Below are 18571 nucleotides of genomic sequence, written 5' to 3'. Positions count from 1 at the left end.
GCCAATTCTGGCCTGGCCTTATGAGTTTGGGAATTCAAACAGTTCCAAGTATTAGTGTTAGCATTATCTCCCCATTGGAAGCTGGAGAGTAAATGACAACCTCACTCCACCTCACAGAGATGGAGAGAAGACAATATTTAAAAAAAGACTCTTTGGGGGAGTCTAACTAAGGGATGACTATTTTATCACTAAATACTTCTATCATAAAAAATGAACAAGAGTATTTCAGCAAGTGCTAAGGACTGTGGGAAAAAAAAAGAGTAATATCATGGAGTGTGACTTGGGTGCTGAGGGATGAACTTTCTGGAGAGACTAGGAGGAAGCCATGGCAGTAGAGCAGAAAACAGGCAATGTGGCACTGTAAAGGATTTCAGTAGCGAAATGGCAAAAAATTTTAAATGGTGATTTGGCACAGATATTGGAGTAAAGGTGACAGGGTTTGCTGATGGGACACTGCAGTTGAGGGCCCATCAATAAGGGATGAATCAGCAGGACTCGGTGACAGCTTGAATGGGTATAAGGGAACAGGAAGAGTCAGGGATGGCTCTTGTTTGTGTCCCCGATATAGAGGGAACATGGAAATAAGAGGTTTCAGGGGAACATGAAGAGGTGAATTCTATCCATATCATATTTGTGGAGCCTATATGATAGTTAAGTGACTATCAAGTAGTCTATTGGCTACCTGCAACTGAAGTTCAAGGAGATGCTCTTGGTTGCAGATAAAGATTTTTGGGGTTTACAAATATAGATAGCTAAAACCATTGGAATTAATTAGATGACCCAAGGAGAGCAGGAAAATAGGACTAGCAAGGAGAAGACATAACCCGCAAGCATGCCAATGAATACCAATGAATGGCAGGTGGAAGAGAAAATGTCCACACATAAGCTTGAGCAGGCCCACGCCCAGCAAATAATGTTAAGTGTAAAATCTAAATGCTAAGTATCAAAAGTATGTGCATCCACCTTAACAAAGATCAGAAGAAAGCTGGGAGAAATGTAAAGACTTGGCATACCAGTAGTTGTTATATTCTTTCGCATTTCTAGTTGCCTAAATTTAGTATTGGAAAAATTTGAAATAAATTTTATTTTATTCATTATTATTATTATGTTTATTTATTTTTGAGAGAGAGAGAGAGAGAGACAGAGTTCAAGCAGAAGAGGAGCAGAGAGAGGGAGACACAGAATCCAAAACAGGCTCCAGGCTCTGAGCTGTCAGCACAGAGCCTGACGCAAGGCTTGAACTCACGAGCTGTGAGATCATAACCTGAGCTGAAGTCTAAGGCTTAACCAACTGAGCCACTCAGGTGCCCTTATTTTTTCTTTTAAGTAGGCTTCATGCCCAGTACAAGACCCAACATGAAGTTTGAACTCATGACCCTAAGATCAAGACCTGAGCTGAGATCAAGAGTCAGACACTTAACCGAATGAGCCACCCAGGCATTCCCTAAAATAAATTTTAAAATATTCTCCTACTGCTTTATTTATTGTCCAACATATGTTTCAGTGAGAAGAGATGTCTCTTTCCTGGGCCACCTGAAAGTCAGGGCTTCTGGATAAGGATAGCATCAGAAATGGTACAAGGGCACCTCGATTCATTGACATGGCTTCTAGATGGAAAACCTCTCCTCAGTGGCCAGTGGGGCCTGGGGAGGGCTTGGAAGCATCCCCCAGTCTTCTCACCTGGATAGATGGCTCAGGCAGACGAGGCACTTACAGCATGTCCCCACAGGCATGGGCCAATTATGGCCTTGCAGACACCAGTAACCCTGGAGGGCAAATGGGATGTCCTATAAAGGGGTAGTTGTGTCCTCCACCCACCCCGCTGACCACCGCTGAAGACTCAGTGGAAGGGGAAAGTGCATCCCAGATGCATTCCTGGCCTTCTCGCATTCTGCTGAAACCAGCCACTGGAATGTTTCCCAGAAGGGGATACTGTGTTCTAAAGGGTACTGTTGGAATGATAGAAGCCAGGGCTCAGGATAGCTTGGAATGGGACCTCTGGCATCAAGCATTGCCAGTGCTCTCCGGTTCATACCAAGAAATAGGCAGTGTGCTAATCAAACAATCAACAATCAGTCAGCCAGAAGAAAAACCATGTACATCATATTCTTAAGGATCCAAAGACCAGGTAGATTTTCTATTTTACCTTACCTGAGACAAGGGGAGCATATAGCCTCGATATTTTGTAGGCAAAAATTCAGTCTTTATGATTAGCCTAAGCAGGAAGGGAGGGGAAAGGGAATAAATTTGTTTTTACAAAAGCAAATAACTTTTAAAAATCATAACTTCTCTTGTCACAGAGATAAAGAATTAAAAACTGTAGAGTTCATCATTGTGAAATGGCAAGAAATATATACTTTTATATTATATACATATAACAATCTCTTCCAGTGGCCTTCTTCTGCTTTGCAAATGCACTTAGATGCAGTTTTTAGTCACAGAGTCAGTGTGTAAATAACCCACACACTCAGTGTCCGAAGTGCAGATTTGTCAGAAGTATTGAGTGTGAGTGTATAAAGGAAAACAGAAGTTTTTCCTCAACAATTATGTTTGCTGTATAATTGCTAACAGAGCTAATATCTACACAAGAGAACAATAAGAAATTTAGAGCTGCTCCTCTGCTTACTGTTTATTACCAATATTATCTTAAACCTTCTACCATTTAAGAGAGATGAGCCTTATTTTTTTTTTTTTGCGCTCCCCTCCCATTCCCCCACCTCCCACAAAGTTGGTAAAATGTTTTGCCAAGTCTGATATCCTTTTCTAAAACATAGTTGGGAAATTAAAATACACCTAAAAGAAAGTAAGTAGTTGCCACAACAAATGAAGACAGTCAAAGCACAGGTTTCTAATTAAGTACATATTAATTTTGTGTGTACACAAATAGAGAGATTCATATTCCGTCAGTTTTCTAATTGTTCTTCTCTGTTGCGGTTATTAAGTAGGATTTGGGCTTTCTTGATAGATTTATTGGGCTGCTTCCTGAGGGATGTTTTAAAATTCAAAAACTCAGAGTGGGGCTTAATTTCTGCCCCAGGGAAGAATAATCTCTCCCCAACACATTAAGGTAATAATTAGGTGCTCTGATATCTCTTAATATATTCTAAGGGTAACTTGCTCCAAGGCACCCAGGAGAGAGTAGCCTGAGGGGCCCTGCTAATTTAAGGGAGGCTCCAAGTTGCTGAACTTTCAGCAGAATGCCTTTCCCACGCGCAGGCACAAGAAGACACCGCACACTTATCCCAGGGCAGATGAGGACAAGCAGCAGCGATCTCCTTCAGCGCTCTCCCTCTGCTTTGCAAATGCACTTAGACACGGTGTTTGGTCACAGGGCAATGGCACTCTAAAACAGTAACTCCTAAATGTTAAAGGTGCTTCTAATCAAACTAAATTCTTGCAACAAATCCTCAAGAAATGAATAGATCGTATCTGTTTCCTACCTCAAATAGCACTTCGGCTTAGCATTTAGTCTTAGCATTTAGATAAAGATCGGCCTTAGGGACAGAAAAGCTGACACGCATTCAATCTAGTGCACTCTGCCAGCCTCACCATCAAACGTCATTTAATGAGCAAATAGCTCTTAGTGAAAAAAGCAGTCATCAATCAATCAATCAATCCATAGCTGAAAATTAATTAGCACACGTGGGGTCTTATACATTTGCAACTTATTGATGCTATTGACCCATTAGCCACAGAGTATGTGTAAGTATCCGGGGGTGGGTACGCGTCTTTCTCCCAAGCAACCTCTAGCTGAAGTCCTTACCCTTGTGCGTGGCCAGACACGCCACAGCCCACCACTGTCCGTAGGAAGACAAACCAGATGTACGAGGGAGAGAAAGAGGTCAGCAAGGAGAAGTAGGCTCCCCACAGGAACGAGATGAGCAAAATCTGAAGCAACAATAGGAGGCTTATTAGTGGGACTTGCATCAAAGGAAGGCACAGGAGAAAATTTAACTTCTGAAGGTGATTTTTAATTTCCATCCGGACGCTTGCTTCTCCGAGGAGCTTATCTACAGGGAGATCACCAATCTCTCCCCATCTTCAAGCAACACAATCAGTACCATTGTATTGCCTGAAAGCCCAGGCATTCCAAATTTAGACCATTTGTCAAAACTGCCCAATTGCATCCACCCTAACGGGTGAGTGGAGCCTAAACTTCTAAATCAGGATGCAAAAAATTGCCCTCGCTAGGAGCACAGTGAAGCATTGTGTCAGAATGGGTATGAGGAGAAACCTTAAGGTTATTTACTTTTTCTCTAATTATAAGAATAGTACAAATTCACCGTAGAGAATATGGAAGAAAAAGAGAAAGACAAAATATTTAAATCTTGCTTGACTTGCTTGACTCCCTAACCCAAAGAAAATACTAACCCCAAGAAAAATGTTACCATATTTTTTATCCTATTTTCCCTGCTTGAAAGGGAAGGCATATTTTTAATGGCTGCAAAATATGCCAATGAAAGATGGACTAGAATGCATGCAATATGACGCATAAGCCCGTCCCCTATAGTTGCATGCTGAGGTTTTCTCACAATTATAATTAGCTGTGACAGTGTCTGTGCATATATCTCTATGGTTGTCTGGTAATCTAAACAGGCTAGATTTCTAGAATGAAAATAATCAGAAGGGCCTGGGCGGCTCAGTCAGTTAAGCATCCAACTCTTGGTTTCAGCTCCAATCACAATTTCACAGTTTGTGAGTTTGAGCATAGGGCTCTGCCCTCACCCTGCTTGCGATTCTCTCTCCCTCTCTCTCTGCTCCTTCCAGCTTGTGTATTTGCTCTCCCTCTCTTTCTCTTTCTCAAGAAATAAATAAACACTTTTTTAAAAAAAGGAAAAAAGAAAATGATCAGACTAGGAGAATGGGTATTCTCAAGGTTCTTGATTCATATGCCAAACCAATGGTCAGAAAAACTATACCAGTAAGTACGTGAAGGTGTCTGTACACTTGCAACCTTCTCTAAAACAAGAAAATTCCTTATGGATTTGGTAATAAAAAATGTATGCTTGCTGATATTTTTCCTTTTGGGAGCTGCCATTTTTGAATGTTTTTTTTAAGATCCGTTGACCATTTGTATTTCTTTTTCTTTTTCTTTTTTGTTTTTTGGTAAAATGTCTTCTTGTGGTTTTTGCATTTTTTGAGATGCTTGTGTTTTCATATTAATTTGTGAATGTCTATGTTATTTATTTTGAGTACTGTAAAACATACAGCCAATTCTTTAGTTATTTTCCTTTGGGGCTCCCCCACCCCTTCTCTTGTGCTTATGTTTAGAGAGGCCTTCCCTACCAGAAACCAGATAAGAAAAAAGAGTGAGACCGAGGCTTAAAGCCAGAAGATATACATTTATGTCTTACTGTTTATACTGTTTAATCCTAGTAGGTGTGTGACCTTGAGCAAGTGGCTTAGTTTCAAAGCGATATCAAAGTTAACTAATGTCAAGCTGCTTATGCTTATATGTGTAAATCTCTACACTCTAATATTTTCTAACTATGCACATCCCTCAATTCCATACATGGACAATGGGAATCAGGTATAAGGACAGGTACCTTAGGAAAATACCTCAGAAAGCAAGAAGCCAAGCCTGGAATTCAGGCACGTGGTGACAGAGAAGGACGTTCCTCCACATTCTATCTTCATTATTGATAGATACATGTGCACTAAAGGGAAGCAGTGGTGGATCACCTGGGTGGCTCTGTCGGTTAAACGTCAGACCCTCGATTTTGATTTCAGCTCACGTCATAATCTCACAGTTTGTGAGATCAAGCCTTGCATCTGACTCTGCATTGATAATGTGGAGCTTGCTTGGGATTCTCTCACTCTCACTCTCAAAATAAATTTTTAAAAAATTTTTAAAGAGAAAGAAGCAGTGGGGGCATCGTCACAAAAGAATACACAAAAGAGAATTACAAATTATTCTTCAAGGCCAACCTACCTTCCAGCGGCCATATCTGTCAGCCAGAAGGCCAAAGAGGATGCTGAATACCATGTAGCCAAAAAACACCATCTGGAGATGGAGTGAGAAAAAATTATCCTGTAGGCAGGCTATCAATAATATGCTGATTACTGCATTTCCCATTCATCCGTCTTAACGAAAAGTTGATTGGAAATGTGTGAGGGGTAGAAGATGAAGAACGTGTGTTCACAAAAATTTTCCTTCTCTGGTTCACATGCTCAGGGCTCCAGAGGCTGATGCCTCCCCTAGGCTCACCCCACACCTGGAGGCAGCGACTCCACGGAGTCGAAGGAACAGGTCATTGCTTTCCCTGTGACCCAAGATGACAGCACTGGCCTCATTCTAATCAGATGTATCACCGCAAATTTCCATTTTAAGAATTAAGAGAAAAACTCTATTCCTTCACGACCTACCTTATGCCACACACAAGTTGAGACTTCTAGAAGCAATTTCCCTTTGTGTTATCACAGGTAAATAGAAACTTTAAACAAATATCAAAACTAATCATTCATTTAGAAACACTCTTCAAAACTAATATAAATCTATTTCTTTTTCTTACTTGCTCTCACTATGGCTTGGCCTATGCTGATAAAATTCAAGAAGCTAGATAGGATACCAGCACTTTAACTTGGCCTGAGTTGTGATCTGATGTCTGTGCCTTTAGGCTACTTATTTTTCTTTTTTCAAGCAGTTCCAAGCTTCACTAGCTTTCCTTTCTAGTAAGATCTCTGACTGATTGCCTCTAGGGTAATCAAAGGAAAGGTATTAGCTTGCATTTCTAAGACTTTTTCATAAGAGAGCTGTTTCTCTCTGCCTGCTTTGCTTTCTCTCTCCCTTCCCTACTCGTCTTAAGGAAGACTGAAACACATTTCTTCCACAAGGAACTATAAAAACAATCATATCTATTCTTGAACACAAAGCCATGTTTTTCCTCTGTGCACTGTGCTTTCCAGGATAGAAGGGGAGGGGGGAAGAAGTCAGTACTTTCTAAATGCCAGTCTTGGGATAGATGCTGTCCTATCATGGAATCTAATTGATCTTCAGAAAAATGGTAAAAATAAGATCAATGTGATATATTTTGAATAAATCTAAATTTATTAAATATTAAGGGCTTTTTAAATTCTGGAATAATTTTCTTCCTGATTGTAGTATTAATGTGTTTTTTTTTAAGATGATGGTAGTTGATGACAAGACTTTTTACCTCCTTCTCTTTGTCTAATGGCCTTGATTATCAAACATATATACGTATTTTAATGTCAACCCTATGTCAGCCACTCAATTAAAAACAACACCACCACCATTTCAGGAGCGCCTGGGTGGCTCAGTTGGCTAAGCATCTGACTCTTGACTTCAGCTAAGGTCATGATCTCCTGGTTCATGAGTTCAACCCCCGCATCAGGCTCCACGCTGACAGTGTGGAGCCTGCTTGGGATTCTCTCCCTCCCTCTTTCTGTCACCCCCTCTCAAAAATAAAAAATAAAAAATTTTTAATTTTTTGAAAACTTAAAAAAAATCGTATCAGTGGGGCACATGGATGGCTCAGTCAGTTAGGCATCAACTTTTGATCTCAGCTCAGGTCTTGATCTCAGGTCCTAAGTTCAAGTCCTCCATTGGGCTCTGTGCTGGGTGTGAAGCCTCCGAAGAAAAAGTCCTATCAGTTGGTGAATATCAAAATGTGGGTATCCCTGAAATTAAGCAGTTTCTATTATGAAATCATCAAACTCCCTCCAAGAAGGAAGAAGAATTGACCAGAGTTGAATGAAAGGAGGTCAGACACAAACCACCCAGGGCAAGGAGGAAAGTGGCTCTTTGGATTTAAAACCCTTTTGTTTATGGAGATACTATGTTGGGTTAATAGACTAAATTGCAACTGGATTAAATTTAATTAACTTTTTAATACAGGTGAAGGAAATAGTCAAGTAAGTTTAACTTTAAGGTTTACTCTGTTCTCTCCCATCAGTGGCAGGTTTTTAAAAATTTTTTCTTCTTTTCTTCCCATTCGGTGTAAAGAAATGACTTTCTTAAGGGTGAGTTGTTTATTATTAAGCATACCTGTAGCACAAACTTTGACTCAAAGTCCATACGAACCCCAAAGCTTGTGAACGCTGATCCTATTTGGAAGATCGCACAGAGGCATGAAGACATAAAACTCTCTCACTCTTTCTCCCTGTCTCTCCCCCTTTCTTTGAAGGGTCTGCTTTCTCTGCAGGTACTTATTTTTAGCATAAAAATTACTCTTCTATTTCTGTTTTATGCACCACAGAAAGTTTTGTTTCTTCATCCATAAAACATGAGGAACCTTAATTCTTCCTCAAGGTTTTACAGTTAACTGCTCAGGCCAGGCTGGCCAGAAGGCGGCGCTGGGTTGGGAGATGGGGAGCCTGGGAGATGATGAAAATGTGGCCTCTTGGCTGAAGTGGTCCAGGCCCCTCCAGTCAGCAAGGCTGTGGCCAGTGAGCCCAGAGTACAGTTGCCAACGTTGGATGGGACTCACAGACACGAAAGCCAGGATGAAAGACACTAAAGAATGGTAGTCAGCCAGGTAGTTAGCCAGGTAGTCAGCTCGTAGTCAACTACGAGCAAGAAATGGTCACATGAGGGGTGACATGAATTCCCTAGAGAACTTTCTCTGAGCCGGGACCCACCTAACAAGGAAGTCGTGTTACAGCTGATGTTAGGGAGCCTCCTTAGATGCCACCAGAAACAACATAAATGCAACCGATGAAGTCTCAGCTGTAAATATAGAAAGCGAACCATGTAATATAGTTTTGTGGGAGTGACAGACGCAGACACCGCAGCTGGCTCTCCCAGCATCCTCAGGAAAGAGGCTGTGCACAGCCACAGACCAGCTGGGGCGTGGTGCAGTTGTAATTACACAAAACCTTACAGTACTCTCTCTACGGGGACAGGACTGACCAGGAAGGCTCTCAAAATTGCAACTACCTTTTGTACATAGAAAAAAATGAAAAATGGCTGAGTCACTTACTTACAAGCCCAGGTAAGGCCTTTAGCTATTTTTATTTATACCCCTTCCCTCTTCTAAAAGTAGTAGAACTTTGGGAGCACCTGAGTAGCTCAGTCAGTTAAGCGGCTGACTCTTGACTTCAGCTCAGGTCATGATCTCTCAGTTGGTGGAAGCTGCCTGGGATTCTCTCTCTCTCTCTCAAGATAAATAAACCTTTAAAAAAAGCACTAGAAATGTTTTTAAGGTTATTTATTTTGAGAGAGAGAGAGAGAGCACATGAGTGAGGAAGGGGCAGAGAAAGAGAGGGGGGGACAGAGAGAGAATTCCAAGCAGTCTCCTCACCGGCAGCACAGAGCCTGACACAAGGCTCGATCGCCCAAATCCTGATATCAGAACTGAGCTGAAACCAAGAGCCAGATGCTCAACCAACAGAGCCACCCAGGTACCCCTAAAAGTATTAGAACTTAAAAGAAAAAAAAGGAACAAGTGCAACAAAATTTAAAATGGAACTTTAAAGAGGGAAATAGACGTAAGAAAATAAGTAGATCTGTGCATTTGCTGCTGGGATTGAGTACACAACTGGGCTCTATTAGTTCCTGGCCTCCACGACACAGAGAACACCACAACTGTGTGGACATTATATGTCACCTGAAGGGAGAACTCAGATCAGTTGCTGAGGTGGGGATGAGGTTCCTGGCTCCCAGCACAGATGAGAATTCCCAGGTGAGGAATTCCCAAGTGAGAGACAGGGACACCCCTTCCCCAGAAGCAGCCAAGGCTGCTCTCTGCCCATAATCCGCAGAAGGCTCGGGAGCTAGGGAAAACTTCCAGCATTCTCCATGGCCAGTTTCAGGCCATAACTTACTCTCTTACAGAGCCTCGCCCTCTTTCAAGACCTCTGCCGTGTGACTCTGCATCCTGTACCCATCACCGCCTACCTGCTTCCTGACACTCCCCTTTCAGTGAGCATCTTGGCACCTGGCTCACTGTATTTCTCTCTTAAGTCCTGACTTCATGAAAACCAGCTTAAATACCCAAGTACAACAATTCTCCACTCCTCACCTTGTGCTTCTTTTACCTCCTTGGCTCATGGGACCTCTTAAACACTTGCAGAACACGCTTCCTCACGTCCAACCACTCTGCCGCTTTACCACTGCTAACTTGTCTACCTTCCAACCTTATCTCCTCGGAGCTCTTGGAAAGCTGACCATGTCCCTCCTTAAAGCCCCTGAATGGCTCCCTGTCATCCACAGTGTGGCCTCCACCATTTTAAGCATGAAGAACCTCTTTTAAGATTAAAAAAAGACAAAGATTTACCAGAGCTCTGCATGATAGGAAGTAGACTTTAATATCCATTTAATGAGAAATACATAATGACTATGAAGTCAATGATGTGTTTGGATGAAATTGATTCTTGTTACATAAAACAGTAATTTGAAAAACTATCATACAGGCCGACTATGTTTTGCTTGGAGGATTTGCACATGTTGACCCAAGTTGGGGCACAGGGGCCTACAGTGGTCTCCGGAATGGAGTCCCTGCACTGACTCCAAGATGCTTCTGGCCCCCACCTGTCTCTGCAAACTCGTCTCCATTGCTCTCTCTTCCTGACTTTCTATTCAGGCAACAGGGAACTGCTTGCACTCCCTCCAACGTGCATGTATGCACACAGAGCCTGTGGGCCATCCATCAGCACTAAATAAATACCTTTTGAAACAATGATATATAATATCCTTAATTCCCTCCGTGGCAAAACTTGGGGTGCAATTCATAAAGCTATTCGTAATGATCTCTGAGGAAAGTTGTTTGCATAATACAGTTCACCTCAGTGACGGTGATTTGATGATTGCCTAAGTCACTATGGTTCAACTAATTTGCAGTCTTACTCAAGCCATAACTAATCTGTGACTTAAGGGCTACTCTCTCTGATTTGCATCGGTCTCTTCTAGCCTCTTGCTAGGGGCTAGAAAACAAGCAGTTCAAGGTTGTGCTCCCTACAGGAGTAGAGGAAAGAAAGAGAAAGACCTAAAATGGCATTCTGACCCTGCCAAGGCCACACATCAAACAGTGAGGGAGCCTCTGGCTCTCAGCCCTGCGGGATGGAGGGAGGGGAACAGAAGCTGGTTTATTCAAAGCAGGCACTCACCGTGGTCACTAATGCCACCTGCCAATTCTCCAGCTGCCATTCACAGCGGATGACAGGAGACACGACTGCTATTAACATGATCTCCATGGCCTCGGCAACCTTAAAAGAGGAGAGAAAATACCATATCTTAGTGCTAGCTTCTCATCAATTCTTCCCACATTTGCCTTCTAATCCTAACCCTCTCCTTTCCCCTCCCCCGCTTAGGGAGCACCTATTGTGAACCCACTTGGCACTTCTAGTTGCATAAAGAAGTATAGAACTTTGGCTTTCACAGATGTAATAGCTAGGTTCCCACAGATTGAGGACATGTATTCATCTGTGATGTTGCTGATCCATGCATTTGCACTGCAGCACTAGGAGGGTGTTGGGGTGGGGAGGGGGCAGTCACTTACCTAGTGGGATAACCTAGCTAACCACCAGCATCTACATCAACCTAGCTTTGCGCTTCATACTGATGATTGTGAAAGTCTCAGGGCATAGCCCTTGCAGATAGACTTGTGAAATAGTCTCTGCACTCAAGAAGGTGAGACAGAAGGCAAGCTTCATGAAAACCAGAAGAACTTAAAGCAGCAAGTACAGAACAAAGAGTTCATCATCAGGAAACAGTGTCTATTCAGCAAACTCAGTGTACTCTGTGCTAATAAATAGCAAGTTTGAATATCATCCTCTGTTCATTTCTTGCAATCCATTACAGGGTGAATTTATCTCTCAGGGAAAGGAAGAAGTAGATGTTAGGGAAGAACTGATATTTATGTGGATTATGTATTATGGTCTATTTGCATATTTATAACTTGAAGGTCTGGGATGAACAAAGTATAGTGGTGTTAGCTACTACATGGGAATTGGAAAGGTATCATAAAAGCTTGTCTCTTCTTGGAGAGTATTACAGTCATGCTTAGAGTTCAGAGAGCTGGTATGTCTTAGCCCAAAAAGTATAATGAATAAGAGATGGCATGACAACCTCAGAAAGATGTTTGATTTATTAAACATATTCCTCTCAGTAATACAGAGCAGGTAGGTCAATACTAATCAGGACTCCACTCCTCTAAATGGACTTAGGAGAAAGTAAGCCAATAAGGGATAAAGCTCTGCCCTACTCTAATAGGCTTAGGGGAGAGGGACAAGCTGGGACCTAGGGAGGGGGCATCATGGAGCAGCACTGTATAAGAAGATCTAGAGGCTCCTTGGTGTCTCATTTGGTTAAGCATCTGACTTTCGCTCGGGTTATGATCTCCCAGTTCACAGGTTCAAGTGCTTGGAGACTGGAGCCTGCTTCAGATTCTATGTCTCCCTCTCTCCCTACCCCTCCCCACTTGTGCTCTGTTTCTATCTCTCAAAAATAAACATTAAAAAGAAGAAGAAGTAGATCTTAGAAGACCTCAGAGGACATTGGGATGGCCTGGTCAGAGACTGAGGCCGTGCTGCTGCTATTACACATACCCTGGTCATGTGAGGCCCTGAAATCCAACTAGTGCTCCCACTGCCTCGGACCAAGAACTTTAACAGACCATGGCCAGGAGGAGCCATGCCCATCATTGTCAACACATGATGAGAAGATCCATCCAAAGCAGCCCATACTAAAAACAGGGGAGGAATTTGGTTACAACACCCAATTAAACACTTGTGTGTGTGTGTGTGTGTGTGAGAGAGAGAGAGAGAGAGAGACGGAGGGAGGGACGGACCTGGTAAACAGCCCTTCCGATCTTGAAGGGTTGGGAAGAACTTAAGCGGCTTATAAAACACTTAAAGAAAACCAGAAGCTATTTCACAGTAACATCAAGTATATATGTGCAATAGACACACATTCTCACATTCTCCACAAACATGGATCTGGATATGGACATCAGGGCTTAGTTATATAGAGGTGATAAGTATCATTTGGGAAGGGGTACAATAGCAGCATCTTTTTTTTTTAATGTTTATTTATATTTTGAAAAAGAGAGACACAGAGTGCGAGTGGGGGAGGGGCAGAGAGAGAGAGGGAGACACAGAACCTGAGGCAGGCTCCAGGCTCTGAGCTGTCAGCACAAAGCCCAACGTGGGGCTCAAACTCTCAAATGGTGAGATCAGACCTGAGCCGAAATCGGATGTTCAACCAACTGAGCCACCCAGGTGCCCCCATCTTCCTTTTTTTTTTTTTAAGTTTGTTTTTATTTTGAGAGAGAAAATAAGCAGGGGAGGGCAGAGAGAGAGGGAGAGAGAATCCCAAACACGCTCCACACTGTAAGCTCGAAGCCTGACACAGGGCTCGAACTCACAATCCATTAGATCATGACCTGAGCTGAAATTAAGGGTCGAATGCTTAACTGACCAAGCCACCCAGGCATGCCCTCAGTACCATCTTTCCAATACAAATAATAACCAATAAGAATGCACTCTCTTTGTACAGATGGTTTGATTTGGGAACGCAAAAAATTCTGTGTATCCTTTTCACTTGCTGTTACGGAAGAAAATACAGGGTTCTCAATATATTTGAAGGTAAAAGATGCAGAGTTTAGCAGTGTTTAAGCCAAGGGGGCCACCTAATTAAACCATACTGGAAACCAAATATGAAAAACAGAAGTAGAAATGTTCTGGTTGACAGTAGAGGAAAGTTAGGCTAGCACTTTGCCCATTCATACCCGCTCATGCCTTGAAATATGGAATCTTAACGTTTTGGAGCCTAGGCGAGATATTACTTTATAGGTGAAGAAATGTTCTAAATTGTATTGTTGGTATCATAAAAGTAGGGCCAGGACATGTCTTGCATTTCTGTCCTTTACTGGACTGCTTCCTGAGAGTGCAGGGACACTGCAATGATGCCTCAGAACGTGTCAAGTGCCACCTCCAGCTCACATCACTCTTTTTCTCAAACCATTTAGCTGAGAGTGAGGGTCAGGGCTATTATTTATTCACTAGTCTCATGGCCATCTTCGTCTCCCACCTTAAACCACTGTCATGCGGACCCCCTCTCTCAGATTCTCCACTGTGTCTCATGATCACTATCATATTCCTAACATATTCTCAGCGCACCTATGCAAAATGGGAGGAAGCTGTAGTGGTTTTGTCTGTAGTGGGCTCACTGTCAGTGAAAGCCCTGAGGCCGAGCTCACTCTTCTTTTCTCATAATAGCTGATGGTAAATAGCAAACCTTCATCAGTACCACTTCAAGGTTCTGGAAATCCGTAATTACAACAGATGTCCCATGGGATGCTTATGCACAAAATATTTGAGGGCCATGTGCCCCATTTTACTTAGTATGATACTAGTTTTCTCCTCTCTTCCCAGAGAAAGAAGAGAGTTAAAGGATTTTTAAAAAATGAATATTGAGGGGCACCTGGGTGGCCCAGTCAGTTAAGCGTCCCACTCTTGGTTTTGGCTCAGATCATGATCTCACGATTTGTGAGTTTGAGCCCCGCTCTGGGGCCTGCATGGAGCCTGCCTGCGATTCTCTCTCCCTCCCTCTCTTTCTCTCTGCCCCTCCCCTGCTGGTGCTTGCACGCATGCGCAAGTGCAAACATACCTGCTCTCTCTCAAAATAAATAATTACGCATTTAAAAATAAATACATACAAATTAATATTGAATTCCCAGAACAAAAAGACACAGAAATTTATCCACTCTTGACCAGACACCTGCCACAGGTAGAGAACAATTATTGTTGAATTAACCACCTCACTGGGTTCCTGCTTCCTGTCACTCCCTTCCCTGAATGGACACTCCAGAGCTGGAGGTCAGAGAAGACCCTATGTGTCTAATAATGAATTAGCTTTGGAGACTCAAATGACCTCCGAGGAGCACTTACCCCAGTGCTGCCCATGATCAGAAACAGAGCAATGTGGAAACGTCCAAATCCAATGGTCTCCACAGCATCTTCCACGGTAAACGTCTTTGACTCTAACAAGGAAGGGCAGAGTGAGAAATAGCCTCTGTGAAAAGGGAATGTATGTGGGGGACTGCTCACTAATAATGAGGAGGAAGATGTGGAGAAACCAATCTGTTATTATAAAAACTAATAAATACAGGGGAAAATTAAACAGCAGCTTCAGGATATGAGATTCCCGTGATTATCTTACCTTTCTGCTGTGGCTCTGGGGTCTCCAGGCTCAGGTTCCGGAGGCTAATGATGGTGACCGGCTCTGTCTGCTTGGTTGCCATGTTCTAAATGGTCTAAATTTCCCACACAGCTTCCTGATGGAAGAAGAGGGAAGAAGAAAAATATATAGTAGAATAGACATTTTCCTTTAACCTGCACAGAAAATCTATGAGGTAGATTTTCTAATTTATCACCAAATGAGAAGCCTGAGACATGGAGAGGTCAAATGGCCAAAAGAGACCATTGGGCCCCAATGGCTAGTGATCAACCCTGAGTCAGGGACCAGGTGAGCTCTAAACAATTTGGCCAATAGCATCCTCTAACTGGGAGTGAAGATGGCCTCTGCCCCAGAGAAATAATCACAGTAGTCGGTGCTTTACGTTCCCATAAATCTGTGGTTTATAGTGTACTTTCTACATAACATTTTCATTTCATTCTGCTGGACACCCAGGAGCACTTCTTTTTGTGAGCCCCCTCCCCCTTTATGTATTTAGCACAAAAGATTCTTAACTCTAAAAATCAAAAGAAAAATAAAAACAAAGAAAGCTCAGTATCAATGAAATCTTTTCCAAATGACCTTAAGGTAGGGTAATTTAACTCTACATCCCTTGGGGATAAGTGGAAATCCTAACTTGCTCTCAATTAGATTGTTACTAATAATACTGGTATTATTATTTGGATACTGGTACATACTGTAGGATAAATCAAGTAGTAATTATATTAATATTATAAGGAACCAAGACTTTAGGTGTAAAAGATACTAAAAATTTATATAAAAACCTTATAATCCTCCTTTTGAGTTGGAAATATCAGTATGAATTCACTATGTATTTCATATATATATATATATCCTAATATTATCCGCTGGAAGAGCCTGGAAAAGATGACTAATGAGCACTCCTAGAGCCCAGATTGTTTTCTTTCCTATTTCCCATTAAAAGAAACCCTGTTGCCTTAGATAAATGGCTAATTCTGGATCTGGGACAGGAAATGTGTAAATTGAGCCTGGAACATCTTGTCATACCAGATAGCAAGGAAGATATCAAACACTCCTGGGGCTGTGACAAAAGATTACAAGATTCAACTTGAAAAGGCTCCCATGGGCCAAAGATGGGACAATTTAAGCATCAAGAAGAATAATGACTGCAAGGAATTGAAACACATCAAAGAAATCAAAATCCATTGTTCACAGCAACACTGATATGAAAATCTCACTGATCACCTTTGATACTAAAAAACCAACTCATTCTGAAAACTAGTAAATATTTTGTATTTCTTGTATAAGTTGCTGGTACTTGAGGATAACCAAACAACTTGTGAAAGAAAATGGCTTTTTTAATTTCACTGAATACAAGCAGAAAAAAAGGATGGATGGAATTAAATGATTTTACAACTCAGTGAAATAATGGATCTAGTCAATGATTACCAATGGCTGATAAACTGTTAGGTGAAAGGCTGATGAAAAGATCGATGAAAAATGGTTAAGACTGGTAATACCTGTCTGTAGCCATGGAAAAATCTAAATGCCGGGGTGCCTGGGTGTCTCAGTTGGTTAAGTGTTGGACTCCTGATTTCTGCTCAGGTCATGATCTCACTGTTCATGAGATGAACCCCTGTATTCAGTTCCGTGATTCTCTCTCTTCACTCTTTGCTTCCCCCTCCCCCCGCTCTCTCTTCCACACACAAAACAAATAAACTCAAAAAAAAAAAAAAAGGGAGAGAGTCAAGATGGCGGAGAAGCAGGGAGCTCTGTACATTTCACTCGCCCCCATCTCTCAAATGGAGAAGGCCTGGATCCATAGGAACACAGAATCCAAGAGTTTGGGAGAAAAAGGAGACAGAATCCGCCGAGAAAACCTTATAGCGTGAGTGCAAACTGGGGAAGACAAAAATGGGCCAGACGGAAACACAGAGGGAGGGGAGGGATCCCCGTTTGCGGGGAACCATGGTGAGACTAGGGAAAAAAGAAAGAGTAGCCAAAACTGCTCAAGACAGGTCCCTGTCGCTGCAGAAGAGAAAAACCTTGACTCAGGACACAGAGGGATCCAGTTTCCTGCTGTCCAGCTGACCCTGAACGGGATGCACTGGTCCCAGGTGACCCCAGGAGAAACTGCTCCTCGTTCGCCAGCTTGACCTGGAGGGGATGCGGCAGCGCCTGAAGCCGGACCGCTGTGCTTTTGTTTCTCTGCCTGCACATCTCATTTCCAGTTTTGCTTCCTCCCCACCCTGCCCTGTCATTTCTCTCTTTGTATATGCTCTTCCATCAGCACTGCACACACCCGGCTCTTTATTTGTAGCTGACAATTCTGGTTTTATGGTTTAGACTGTCCTTTCTCTTTTGGGTATTTATTCTTTTCTTTTCTTCTTTTTTATGTATTTTTATTTTTGTTATTTGTCTTCCCACATTCCTCTTTTGTGTGTGTGTGTGTGTGTGTGTGTGTGTATGTGTGTGTCTTCGTTTTTTTCTTTTCCANTTTACTTTATTTTTTTTTACAAATAGTTTATTGTCAAGTTGGTTTCCATATAACACCCAGTGCTCATCCCCACAAGTGCCCTCCTACATGCCCGTCTCCCCTCTACCCCCCCACAGCCATCANATATTAGCAACATAACTGAACAAGAATTTAGAACAACAGTCATAAAATTAATAGCTGGCTTGAAAAAGTCATGGAAGACATCAGAGAAACTATTGCTACAAAGACTATGGAGCTTAAAAATAGTTGTGATGAAATAAAAAATGCTATAAATGAGATGCATAATAAAATGGAGATATCCAACGCATGGATTGAAGAGACAGAAAGGAGAATAAGTGATTTAGAAGACACAATCATAGAAAAAGAGGAAACTGAGAAAGAGAAAACTGATCCAGGAACATGAAAGGAGAGTTTGAGAGCTCAGCGATACAATCAAACAGAATAATATTCGTATCATAGGAATTCCAGAAGAGGAAGAGAGAGGAAAAGGTGCTGAAGGAGTCCTGGGACAAATTATAGCAGAGAACTTCCCCAATCTAGGGATGGAAACAGACATTGAAATCCAAGAGGCACAAAGAACTCCCCTCACACGTAATGTGAATCGATCTTCTGCATGATATATCATAGTGAAACTGGCAAAATATAAGGACAAAGAGAGAATTCTGAAAGCAGCTAGGGAGAAGAGGGCCCTAAATACAAAGGGAAACCTATCAGAGTGGTTGACAGACCTATCTACTGAAACGTGGCAGGCCAGAAAGGAATGGCAGGAAATCTTCCATGTGATGAACAGAAAAAATATGCAGCCAGGAATCCTGTATCCAGCAAGCCTGTCATTCAGAATAGAGGGAGAGATAAAAGTCTTTCCAAATAAAGAGAAATTGAAAGAATTCATTACCACTGAACCAGCCCTACAAGAAATCCTTAGGGAGACTCTTTGAGGGAAATGTTACAGGGAACAC

The 18571-nt window shown here is 42.2% G+C and overlaps 1 protein-coding gene across 2 annotated transcripts in view; it reads right to left on the bottom strand.

Moving 5' to 3' along the window:
- The window catches only part of SVOPL (SVOP like), a 61012-nt gene extending 45812 nt beyond the window's left edge, over positions 1-15200 (bottom strand). For both annotated transcript variants that reach the window (XM_077781049.1, XM_077781048.1), the window contains exons 1-6: positions 15119-15200; positions 14848-14939; positions 11065-11163; positions 5933-6004; positions 3764-3888; positions 2152-2215 (exon numbers count right to left, since the gene is read on the bottom strand). In XM_077781049.1, the coding sequence (XP_077637175.1) occupies positions 2152-2215; positions 3764-3888; positions 5933-6004; positions 11065-11163; positions 14848-14939; positions 15119-15200 (534 nt within the window). The remainder of the gene's footprint in view (positions 1-2151; positions 2216-3763; positions 3889-5932; positions 6005-11064; positions 11164-14847; positions 14940-15118) is intronic.
- Positions 15201-18571: the final 3371 nt, after the last annotated feature.

This window comes from Crocuta crocuta, unplaced genomic scaffold (genome assembly GCF_008692635.1).
Source record: "Crocuta crocuta isolate KB4526 unplaced genomic scaffold, BGI_CrCroc_1.0 scaffold228, whole genome shotgun sequence".
NCBI classification, from domain to species: domain Eukaryota; kingdom Metazoa; phylum Chordata; class Mammalia; order Carnivora; family Hyaenidae; genus Crocuta; species Crocuta crocuta.
The sequence above is the reverse complement of the archived record's forward strand: the minus strand, read 5'-3'. Positions and strand labels throughout refer to the sequence as shown.